The sequence below is a fragment of the Panthera onca genome, chromosome D1 (assembly GCF_046562875.1).
Source record: "Panthera onca isolate mPanOnc1 chromosome D1, mPanOnc1 haplotype 2, whole genome shotgun sequence".
Classification (NCBI taxonomy): Eukaryota; Metazoa; Chordata; class Mammalia; order Carnivora; family Felidae; genus Panthera; species Panthera onca.
The window spans coordinates 76,817,202-76,829,831 of record NC_138348.1 but is presented as its reverse complement, the minus strand read 5'-3'; the positions used below and the strand labels follow the sequence as shown (position 1 = coordinate 76,829,831).

General features: G+C 38.8%; 1 protein-coding gene across 3 annotated transcripts in view; it reads left to right on the top strand.

Annotated features, from left to right (window-relative positions):
- Positions 1–12,630, top strand: part of SESN3 (sestrin 3) — a 74,579-nt gene that overhangs the window by 27,324 nt on the left and 34,625 nt on the right. The window contains exon 1 of one of the 3 annotated variants that reach the window (XM_078432972.2): positions 7,236–7,260. The exons of the other annotated variants lie outside the window; for them this stretch is intronic. Within the exon in view, the coding sequence (XP_078289098.1) occupies positions 7,249–7,260 (12 nt within the window). The 5' untranslated portion in view covers positions 7,236–7,248. Of the gene's footprint in view, positions 1–7,235; positions 7,261–12,630 lie in introns of those variants that run through there. 3 annotated transcript variants of the gene reach the window in all.

Genomic DNA, 12,630 nt, shown 5'->3' with positions numbered 1-12,630 from the left:
GGGTGGCTCAGTCGGTTGAGCATCCGACTTCAGTTCAGGGGTCATGATCTTGCAGTCTGTGAGTTCGAGCCCCGTGTCGGGCTCTGTGCTGATAGCTCAGAGCCTGGAGTCTGCCTCGGATTCTGTGTCTCCTTCTCTCTCTGTCCCTCCCCCACTCATGTTCTGTCTCTCAAAAATGAATAAATTTTTAAATTAAAAAAAAATTGTTTAAAACAGAAAGAAATATGCCAAAGAGTTTTTGGGAGTCAGCACACCAGGGTAGCTGACGTGAAGTGCTCGTGTCAGAACACTTGGAAAACACATACTGGAAAGCTATGCAAGGGGCAGAAGGTTGAAAACTTTGCCTTCTTCTTTCTACTGTCCCCTTGCTCCCCCCACCCCAACCCCATAGCTGGGGATATAATGATGTATTAAAATGGGATAGTGGTGGTGGAAATGGAACACATACTCATCCCGAAAAGAGACTTTGTGAACTGGTAGTAAGATAACCTAGTGTGAGGTTGCTATTAAATGTTAGAGTGTCCTGAATGGTAGGAAGTGCATGCCTTCAAAGTTTTGTTTTGTTTTTAATTTTTTTTATTTTAGAGAGAGAGGGCATATGAGCAGGGGGAGAGGGGCAGAGGGAGAGAGAATCTTAAGCAGACCCCATACTCACCACAGAGCCTGATCTGGGGCTTGATCTCAAGACCCTGGGATCATGACCTGAACCCAAATCAAGTGTCTGATGCTCAACCGACTGTGCCACCCAGGCACCCTGGAAGTGTGGGTCTTTAAATGTGGATGAAAATAATCAAACACTTCACTCTTGCCAGCAGTCTCATCTCCATGAAATGCATATCCTTCTGTATACCTACCTTGTAAACTTCTATCTCAGGATTGTTAGAGTCCACCTAAATCCAAGATGCCTCCTTCTCTTATTTCTTTTTTATCTGTTGGTGTCACCATTATCCATCTATCCACGCTTCCAATTCAGCATTCTGTGAGGCAGCCTAGACTTCTCTCACTACCTCCTCTCGTATCCAGTCAGCCAGTCCATTCCATTTATTCTGTCTCCTAAGTAGCTCTCCCCAAAATGCCTTTTCTTAATCCTTACTGCTTAGTTAACCCAAGCCTTCTCTCCTAGAAATCATAGTAGCCCTCTAACACGTGTTTTGTTCTCCAGCCTCCCCCACACCAGTCCATTTTCTCGTCGATGTCAGAAATGTTTTCTTAAAAGATAAATAGAATCTGTTTAATATTGTCTGTTATTTATATGAAGTCCTAAACTCTTTGGTATGGCATTCAGGATATGACTCTTGCCTTATTGTGTCTCTAGCCTTATTCCCTCAGGGAATCCCTCAGGGATAATGTAGAACAGCATGTAGTTCCCCAGCTGTGCCACAGCTTTACATTTTCTATTCCTTTTACCTGGGATGTTGTACCCACATATACCCATCTATTTTCTAGGTGGCCTGAAACACTTCTGTCCCTTCCTAGAGATGTATCCCATTGGGAAAGCTTTTTTGATCCGCCTTGCAGGCAGAGCTAAGTATTCCTCCTTTGGTCATCTCCGCTATAGCTCCTAACGTCTATTGTAATTGTACATCCATTTTTATTTACCTGATGTTGCCTGGAGGTCAGCACTTACGCTTTATCTTCATACTCCCAGTACTCAGCCCAAGCCCTTCCAAATAACAGCCTTTTAAAAACAAAACATCTATTGAACAAATTAATAGTTCTTTATAAAAGTCCCAGTGTTTCACTTTAATCTCAGTAAGGTTTAAACACACGTAACACATTTTTTCGTCTTCTAGTTGTATTATAAGTTACCACAACTTTATTTTAATAATTGCCATGTAATAAGTGCCTGTTATGTGGCAGGTGCACTGATCGGCACCATTAAAAAAATTACCATAAACATGTCTAGCTGTACAAAAGCAGAAAACATAGCACACTGAACCTCCAAAAGCCATCGCCAAATTCAGTATTGGTTAAGACTTTGCCACTTTTACTTTTTCGATCTGGTATTGTCATTGTTGCTGAAGTAATTTAAATTCGATCTCAAAACCCATTTTCTTTTTTTTTAATTTTTTTTTTAACATTTATTTATTTTTGAGACAGGGAGAGACAGAGCATGAACGGGGGAGGGTCAGAGAGAGAGGGAGACACAGAATCCGAAACAGGCTCCAGGCTCCGAGCTGTCAGCACATAGCCCGACTCGGGGCTTGAACTCACGGACTGCGAGATCATGACCTGAGCCAAAGTCGGCCGCTTAACCGACTGAGCCACCCAGGCGCCCCGTAAACCCGTTTTCTTTTACCCTTGCTTCGTTAGTATGCATTTCTAAAATACGCGAATATATTCCTGTATAACTACAGTGGTAACACCACACCTAACAGAATTGGCAGTAATTGCTTAATACCATGTAATATTTCACCGTACTCATTTTCCTCCCATTGCTTCTGTCTTTCGGGTTGACCTTTTCTGAATTAGGTCCACCAAAGCCACGTCTTGGAAGTCTCACTTAAGAGTAGTCTCTCCTCTTTTGCTGCTGTTGTTGTTTCTCAGGCCTTTAAACAGTTGGCTAGTTGTCCTGCAGAATATTTCATAATCTGGATGTTTTTCTGCGTTTCCTCGTGTTGTCTTTTAAGTGTGCCTCTAACCCTCTGTTTCCTGTTAACTTGAAGTTTGGACTCAGAGCTTGATTAGATTCAGGTTCAAGTTACTTTTTGTACATAGACATTTTCCTAATCCTTCTTTATGGCTGTATCAATGGGATAGATTCTTAGAAGTGACCTTGCTGGGTCAAAGGATAAATGCATATGTAATTTTTCCAGGAGTTGTCAAATTCCTGTCCGTGAGAGTTCTTTGATTTTGGCATTCCCACAAGTTTTGAGAGTGTCTGTTCCCTTATAGTGTTGTCAATAAATAATATGTTGCCTAACTTGGATTTTTGCCAATCTGATATAAGAAATATATTTGCTCTTCTCTTTTATGAGTAATTTCTTCTCTTAATGCCCATTCTTTATCTAGTTTTTGATTTGGTTTTGGTTTTTTCCTCTTGATTTTTAGGAGCTCATTATAAAATTAGAGAATTAACTATTATCTGTGTTAAGTTGCAAGTATTTGCCATCTGATTTTGCTTACGGTATTTTGGTAGCGTGCAAATTGTGTATGTGTGTGTATGCGCACATGCATATGTGTGTGTGCATGTGTGGTTGAACTACGAGGTTGTTTTTTTTTTGTATTGTTTCTGGATTTTGAGCCATAATTAAGAAAGCTCATCGGTTTGTGCATGTGTTCATATGTCAACACAACTCTTACTTATAGAAATACATTTTACTACATGGTACAGGTAGCCCCCACTCCCAAATTGTGCTTCTTCCACAGGGTTTGCTTGGTCATTTGTAATTGAATGTTTATTTTACAAATAAGAAAATGAGCGCTTCCATAGAAGTTCTGTGACCATGTAGTAATGAGAAAAACAAACCATCATAATTGTTCTTAAGAGTTTCTTAATACTTTGTCTTAATATGAAGGTTAAATGTAGCAATCCTTTTGCGGATGACTGAAACCATTTATAAGGATACATAATTAAAAGAGGGACAAGAGCGTATTGGAAACATTTATTTCAATCAGTGGTTCCCAAAGTGCAGTCTGTGGATCTCTAGACCTTAGGTCAAGTCAGAGCAGAGGCATCACACGGTAATGGTAACCCCTGTTTTCCTCACCGCCCTGTAGTCACAGTAAACAAGTCAATTTCACTCAAGAATAATCTTGATGTTGATGAGACAGTAGAGATTATACATTTTATTACATCTCGACCATTGAATACTTACCTTTTTGAGTCTGTTTCAGAATAGAGAATATGGGCAAAGCTCTTCTGCTCGCCAAACATGGTGGTTGTCTCAAGGCAAAGCAAGTGTGACTGAGTTGTGAGTCAAACTGTTCATTTTATTGAACACCATTTTTCGTGAAAGGATGACTGATAACCATCGTTTCAGACTTGGGTATGTAGCAGTCTTTCACAAAATGAACACGGTGAGCCTGCCGCTTTAAGGTGAACAACTGACAGGATTTATTGCCAATGATAAAATTTGAGCTTTCACGAGAAAAGAATTTTAGAAGACTTCCTTTACCATGAGCTTTGACCACTTCTCAGTACTTGCGGGTGTTTCTGATGTGATCAGTGGTGGTAGTAACAAATCTTATTTTTAATTTTATGTTAAATGTGTCAATATTTTAAAAACCCGCAAAGCCCAGGGAACCAATACTTTCTAAATGACCAGTGGTTAACATTACAGAAGCACAAGTGGGTAAATGATCGATTCAAAGTACAAGATAAGCCAATGGCTTTTAATGTGATGGAGTAAAGAGTTTATTGATAAGGCTTCAGATTCCACAGTGCAACAAACTTTTAAAAACTACCATTTGTCCGGTTTTAGTGTAGTACCAAAGGATGTGCAAAATTATGTGAAAAGGCTATTAAAATATGCCTGCTTTTCACAGCTACACCTTTGTGAGGCCAGATTTTACTCATGGTGTATAATCACTGCACCAGATAACATTCTGAATGAAGAAGGAAATATAAGACTCCAGCTCTTTTTCTTTTTTTTTTAATTTTTTAACACTTATTTATTGGTGAGAGAGAGTCAGCATGAACGAGGGAGGTGCAGAGAGAGAGGGAGACACAGAATCCAAAGCAGGCTCCAGGCTCCGAGCTGTCAGCACAGAGCGACGCGGGGCTCGAACTCACGGACTGTGAGATCATGACCTGAGCCGAAGTCGGACGCCCAACCGACTGAGCCACCCAGGTGCTGCAAGACTCCAGTTCTTTTTAATTAAGCCAGATATTTGCACAAATGTAAAATAATGCTTCTCTTCTCAGTAATTTGTTGTTGTTTATAGTTTCCAAAAAACTCATTTGTGTTAACATGTAATGGTTTTTTTTTTTTACTTTTAAATGTAAACAAATAAATTTTTGAAATGTTCGTTGGTTTAATTCCTTAAACGGTGATTATTGAGAGATGTTACTTACATCTGGGGTCAATAATTTTAACATAAAGATGTCCTGACATCAGGAAGTTTGTGAACCATCCATTTAAATGAGCATAACCATTAATGGTTTTCATTGTAATTACAATAGGTGTTAAGCTTCCCTTGTGAATATTAAAGTACAATTTTGTAGTCCTCTGTTTATAGACTTTGACAACTTAGAACAGAAATGAACTTAATGAGAATTTACAGATCAGATTTTTCTATTCCGGGCAAAAATTAAAACACAACAGTTCTTTTCAAAACTACGCAGAAACTTCCATTTTTCTTTTTAAATTTCACTAAAACTGAGGTTGAGTATAATTCAATGTAAAATCAAGCATACTTTAATTGGCTCAGCTGTTGTGTTCCTGGAAGGCTGTGTGAAAGGTATTTTCTCCATTCAAAGAGCATGAGTTCTTGTTATTTTTGAATACTCAGTGTGTAAAGAAGTATTGGTTTTCAAGTGGTGAAAATGCTTACATTTTGTGAATCTCTAGAAATCAACTGTATTTAATGTTTTCTTCCTTTGCGTCCTCTAAGCTAAGCAAGGGATCTGTATTTTGTTAATCACTGTGGCTTGAAGGATCTGGAAACTGGCCTGGCGTTTTGTGTTCCAGTAGGGTGACATAAAGGCCTTTTGATTTTCTTACAACCTAGTCAGTAGATGCTGAGTTATAGAAGTTTGATTTAAAACTGTGTTTCCATTGGGGCGCCTGGGTGGCTCAGTGAATTAAGCATCTGACTCTTAGTTTCAACTCAGGTAATGATCTCATGGTTTGAGGGATTGAGCCCAGCATTCGACTCGGTGCTGACAGTGTAGAGCCCGCTCGGGATTCTCTCTCCTTCTCTCTCTGCCCCTCCCCTGCTTGCTTGCTATCTCTCTCTCTCAAATCAGTAAGTGAACATTTAAAAAGAAAAAGACTATGTTTCCCTGTATACCAAGGGAACTACAGTCACAGCACTTTTTTTGTTTCTCCAAAAGACTTGTACTATCGACCATATACTGATTACCATCAGAATATTATGTAACTGTATTTGTCTCTAATAGGAGTCTTACTTTCTAAAACTCACAATTTTAATGTCTTTGAATCTAACGAGTACATAATTTTAATAGTAAATCTTTGTAAAATCAAGGAGAGTTTTTATTATTACAGAATACAAAACTTTAAAAAAAAATTTTTTTTAACGTTTTGTCTATTTTTGAGACAGAGAGAGACAGAGCATGAATGGGGAAGGGGCAGAGAGAGAGGGAGACACAGAATCAGAAGCAGGCTCCAGGCTCTGAGCCATCAGCCCAGAGCCCGACGTGGGGCTCGAACTCACAGACCGCGAGATCGTGACCTGAGCTGAAGTCGGATGCTTAACCGACTGAGCCACCCAGGCGCCCCTTTAAAAAATGTTTATAGGGATGTAAGTCTCTTGTTAATACTTTTGGGGAACTTGGGGAGAGATCTTATAATTGGTGGTAGAAAAGTATATTGTCTATATGTTAATAGGGAAGTATTGAGTTAGGTAGTTATTACAGATTTGCGTTATCTCTCAGATACAAAGAGTAATAGTTCTCTCTTCTTTTTTTTTTTTTTTTTTTTTTTTGAGAGAGAGAATCTCAAGCAGGCTCCACACAGGGCTCAATCCCATGACTCTGGGATCATGACCTGAGCCTAAATCAAGAGTTGGACGCTCAACTGATTGAGCCACCCAGGCGCCTCTCTCTCCTCATTTTCTTGGACTTTAGCCCAAAATTTTAATAGCATGGTCAGCACATATATTTCGTACTTCTGCATCTCTTAAAAAAAGTGCTCAATGCTGAAAAACTTATATAGGAGCCTTTGTGGCTCAAGATTAGTGTCACAGCATGTTATAACATTATTACTGATTTCTAGAAAATACTACAGATTATAGGAAATTGCAGATATTGCTTGTTTTATCAATATAAAAAAATAAACAAGTGGGAAAAAGTGTCACATAAGGGAATTCAGAGGGTACGAGGAAGGTAATGGATTGATATCCAGGACTGTGTTTATTAGTTTAACTTCTTGTTTCTCAATAAGAATACAGAGAATGACCTCAAGTCCATAGGATGCTCTTGCCGTGCTGAAAGAAGAGTAAAAGGATGGAAGAGCCTGTACCAGACTCCTGTCTCCTAAATTCAGTGCAACAAATATACGAGTAGCTATTATTTTCATGTTGCTGTGTTATGCAATACTACAGATATTGCATCAGAAATCGATCATGCTCTTTAAGGTGCTTATTTATTGTTTGAGAGGAGTAATAAGATAATGATGCACATTCATAGCTATAAGAGAAACAAAATTGTGAATCTTAAGAAGAATAGCTTTAAATTCATAGCAGAGCTTGGGAATTGGTAGGAATGGGGGGAGGGGAGCCCAAAAGAGACAGTATTGGAGCTGGATCTTAGCACCTCAAGGAATGGGGAGAATTTCAATAGACATAAAAAAGGGAAGACAGAGTCTTGGGGAATGCTGGTTCAAATCTATCTGAATTCCACAGACTACAGAAAAGACTTGCCGTATTAGAACTACCAACTTTTATTTTTTTATTTTTTTTTTAAATGTTTTTATTTATTTTGAAAGAGACAGAGAGAGAGCAGGTGAGGACCAGAGAGAGAGACAGAGAATTCTAAGCAGGCTCCACGCTTATCGCGGAGCCTGATGCGGGGCTCGATCTCACAACTGTGAGATCGTGACCTGAGCCGAAATCAAGAGCCAGACGCTTAACTGACTGAGCCACCCAGGCGCCCCAGAACTACCAACTTTTAATTTATAGGTGACTCTAACTTGATGGATTCATGCTACTCTGTGGCATTACATGGAACGTAGAAAGGGAGGTGTGTTCTTTGCTGCTCGCCTCTCGGGTGACCTTGGACATGAACACGATTTTAGATTGGCTCCGGTCTAAAGGGTTACCTAGCTAGCAGTATGATACTACTTGTGCTGTTTAAAGACTATCCTAGCTTCCGATTTGTTTTTAATGTTTCCACCTTTGTAAATTTGTGCCACTCTGTGGCTGTACAGGGTGCTAGTGGTCCTTTCGTTTTTGCAAGTTTGCTATCCCGTAGTCAGTATGAAAATGGAAGCACTTGCCTGCACTTTGCACACGTGTTCACCGTGTGTTCTAATGAGTAAAATTTAAGAGATTTTGCACTAGCCAACATTTAGAAAGTCATTTAGAAATTTTTTCATTTAGAAATTCAGCTATTCTGCAGTGCAAATTTAACTCAGTAGCTACCCTTTGCTCTATGGATATACATGTTTAATTATTGGTGGGATGAGACGTATTCATCTTTGCATACTTAAATACACCTACCGCAACAACTATGATTACTGATTCCTGCTAGTGACAAATAACACTTCTCCATAGGCGAGTTTGTCTACCTTTAGGCCCACAGTTGGTAAAACAAATTTCCCAGATGGTTCCTACTACTTTGGCACACCAAGGTTTTTAATTTTTTTAATGAGAGTTGCTTAATCATGATGTCTCGTTATTTCTTGGAGCTCCTTTTTTGAAAAATGAAATCGATAAATACTATTATTTAAATGATGATTACATAAGACTTCCAGAAATGGACGAGACGTTTCCCTCACACTGTATACTGTATTAAGATGAAATCCTCAAAGACGAACAAGGCACTTTCTGAGCCCACCTGGACTGGGCAGCCTAGTAAGGGAATGAGGAGGTAAAGACATCACTGAAACAAATACACTTGATGAGTGCATTGCTTTTGGTGGAAGTGTTATGAGATTGCAAGTTAAAATTTTCATCAGTATGTGTTGTTAATGCTGAAGTTCACAGTCAACAAGGTCTTTGCATTGTTCTTCTGGTGATTCTACCCAGGGTTGGAGCTACTGTCATAGGAAGGACTCGATAGGCTTTCTTTCACTAGATCAGTTCAAAGGAGTCCACTCTTGGGCCCAGGCCCTGAGAATGAGGCAGGATCCCCTACCTGTGAAGGGGAATTTGAAGTGTTCTTTGGAGTGTCAGTGCATTTCTGCCACACCCTCCGATGCCTGGCTCGGCTTCTGATGCCCAGTGGTTCTTTGCACCACCCTTCACTCTAAGGAATAGGAGAGATGTTGGTGAGATTTCCCCCTGGGTACAATTGCCATTTTCTGCTTCCATATCTTTTCTCACAAAATAACCTTAGATCTCCATTATTATAATATCAGGTAGGCTAAAACGTATTACAATCTAGTGTAGGAGAAGTCACAATTTTGTTAAATTGTCTTTTAGGCCATTTTTGGGTGGTGGGAACATAAGGTATATTCCAGGTCATTACAGAAATTTAAATGTGAATTTACCGTAAAATTACCTCTGTTGTAGTTCATCTTGAAGCCTGTTCTTTTCTCATTAAGGTATGGATAGAGAGAGTTTATATCTCTGTTCCTCTCCATTTGCCCTTTTCCTCTGAAATATGTAATGTCATCAATTTTTATAAAGCCAGCCATTATTCCTGAAATTGTCTGCCAAGGAATAAAAAAATGGCATCAGCATTATTTCATAGCATAGAGCCACCTGTCCATCTCTGCCCTTTTTGCAGTGGTTTGTGCCAAAGTGAAACATCTGTAAAAAAAGGAGATTCAACAACCGAAATGTACTATTCGTGTTGATAATTGCAGTTGGCTTTCTTATAGTCACACTTAAAAACTCTGTTTGGGGCATGTGTTTCATATGTCAGATGTTTTGTCACTGTCATGTGTTAAAAAAAAAAAAAAAAAAAAAAGAACGTTGAGGCTATAAAACTGTCTTCTCAGGATATCTTTTAAAACTGTGGGATTAGTATGCTCCGTAGAGTCAAATCTCTGTTTTGCCATCATTTTTAAAAAATTTTATTAAGTTTATTTATTTATATTGAGAGAGAGAGAGAGAGAACAAGGGAGGGCAGAGAGAGAGGGAGACAGAATCCCTAGCAGACTCTGGCTGTCAGTGTGAGCCTGATGTGGGGCTCGATCTCACAGACCGTGAGATCATGACCTGAGCCAAGATCAAGAGTCAGACGCTTAATCGACTGAACCACCCAGGTGTTCTTGCCATAATTTTTATATGTTGAAGATATAAAAAGAAAAAAAAAGCTCTTCTTGTAAGTGTCTCTATGTAAAAACTTAATTGTACATATTACTCAGTATTTTTCTGTCCTATAGAGATAAATTCATAAGCGGTTTTTACGTTTTAATAAATAGAATGTTATGTGTTTTGCTTTTCCATTGTAAACTGGTGAGATGGGTAAAAATTAAATTTAATTAAAAGTATTTAGGAGCAGGAAGTGCAGAAATTAATTCCGCTGAGCAGTCAGCTTTTTAGAGCCAAGTAATTTGTTGATTACCTCTAAAAACTCATAATTTTAAGAATTCCTAACTTCCAAGTATCTTAATTTCCTATTGGGATTAATTTATATAAAGTTATCTGGTAAACTGCTTGGCTGTTGCATGTCAAAAGAAGCAACTTTCTAAATATAATTAATCTTCATCCTTTCAGTGTTTTCTAGCAGATTATTACTTAATAAGCATAATCTCTGCTGATGAATTTCAAGCACAGATTCTTTCAGCTATAATGACATATCTGAAAAAAAGAAACTTTCCTTATGGTAGCATTCTTGACCTTAAAACCCTTGTAAAACAATCTTAAAACACATAGAACTGACAGAATATCAGTTCCTATAACTATTTTTTTTTTCTTGATTGAAATTAGAGTTTTGTGGGAAAAAAATGTAAACAAATCCTGTGACTGCTAAGACATTTGAAAACAAAGCACAATTACATTTACTGTTGTCTAAAGTTTCTTGAAATTTTCTATACTCTTTGATTTTTTAACACTAAAGTCAACATTTTAGAGACTTTCTTCTTTTTCATTAGTAATTTGAATATTGTCATCAAATTAAGACTCCAAAGAATGGGATCTTCCGGCTTTTCTGCCATTACAGTTAATTTGTTGGTTTTCCAGTTTTAATATGCAAATTAACTTTGATTTGATTTCCATAAAGTGACTGTAATACGTGATACATGTTTATTATGCTTATATTCATCCCTGAAATTTTAACCATTCTGTATTTTTGCAACATCCCAGTTGCTAAAGTCAGGACTGATTGATGTTATGGAGCAATGCTGTACCACAGACCCTTTGGCGATGATTCGAAAAGTCTAGATTGGCATTGTATACAGCATGACACTCATTAGCAACATGTGACTGTTGTACACCATCAGACATGACAAGTGTAATTAAGGCACTAAATTTTTAACTTTATTGAATGTTAACTTAAATTTCAATTGCCATATTGTGACTAGTGGCTACTGTAATGGACAGTGTAGCTTCAAAAACCTTAAGGGCTAATTTGGGGATTTTATTTTATTTTTTTTAATTTTTTTTTTTTTAACGTTTATTTATTTTTGAGACAGAGAGAGACAGAGCATGAACGGGGGAGGGTCAGAGAGAGGGAGACACAGAATCTGAAACAGGCTCCAGGCTCTGAGCTGTCAGCACAGAGCCCGACGCAGGGCTCGAACTCACGGACTGTGAGATCATGACCTGAGCCGAAGTCGGACACTTAACCCGACTGAGCCACCCAGGCGCCCCAATTTTGGGATTTTAGATGTTTTTACATTTTTTAATTTTTCTAAACCCAACGTGGGGCTTGAACCCACAACCCCAAAGATCAAGAGTCACATGCTCCACCAACTGAGCCAGACCGGCGCCCTGGGATTTTCGATGTTTGTAGGAATAAAACAAGGCCATTGTACAAGAGTCGCTAGTACAAACAAAACCATTTGTTTTTGCAGAATAAGATATTAGTTTTATACTTAGAAAGAGGAAAATATGGCACTATTCTTCTCAAAACTAATGCAGCTGCAGGTGACTTTCACTTCTAGAACAACCCTTGAATTCTTGAATTAGAGCAGCATCTGTTGAGAAAATATAGCTCTTCTAGTTTGGGTGCTTTGTTTTGTTTTACATTAGGGAAAATTGGCAGAAGAAAAATAAAACTAAGACCTTATTTTGTATTGTGCTTTGCATTTTTTTTTAAATGTTTATTTTTGAGAGAGAAGATCCCAAGCAGGCTCCATGCTGGTAGTATCAGTGTGGGGCTCGACGCCAGGCTGGACCTGGGGCTGGACGCGGGGCCCGAACTCATGAACTGTGAGATCATGACCTGACCTGAAATCAAGAGTCAGATGCTTAACCGGCTGAGCCCCCCAGGTGCTTTGCATTTTTGTGTGTGTTATGTTCTCAAAGCCTCCCGAAAAGAGGGAACAAGTGAAAATTATTCTTATTTGTGAGAGGAAAGTATTTCTCAACTCCTGTGGCTGGGGAGGATCTGTGGAGAGGATGACTTAAAGCTTTAGTTGGGAAAAGGCAGTTACAGGATTTGTCTAGTGTTTGAACGCAGACTCGTAGGGTGCAGAGTCCAAGATAACTCTGAATCGGAACCAGGGCTACTGGTGCGTGGCAGTGATTTTATAAGTCAGACAGGAAGGTGAGACGGGACAGTGGCTCTGGGATAGAAGGTTAGTTTTAAGCTTGGTTTTAAGGTGCAGAGAGTACAAACAGGTGATGTCACAGGCCAATCAAAGCGCCCCAAAGCCAGACTGAAGGGCAGAGAAG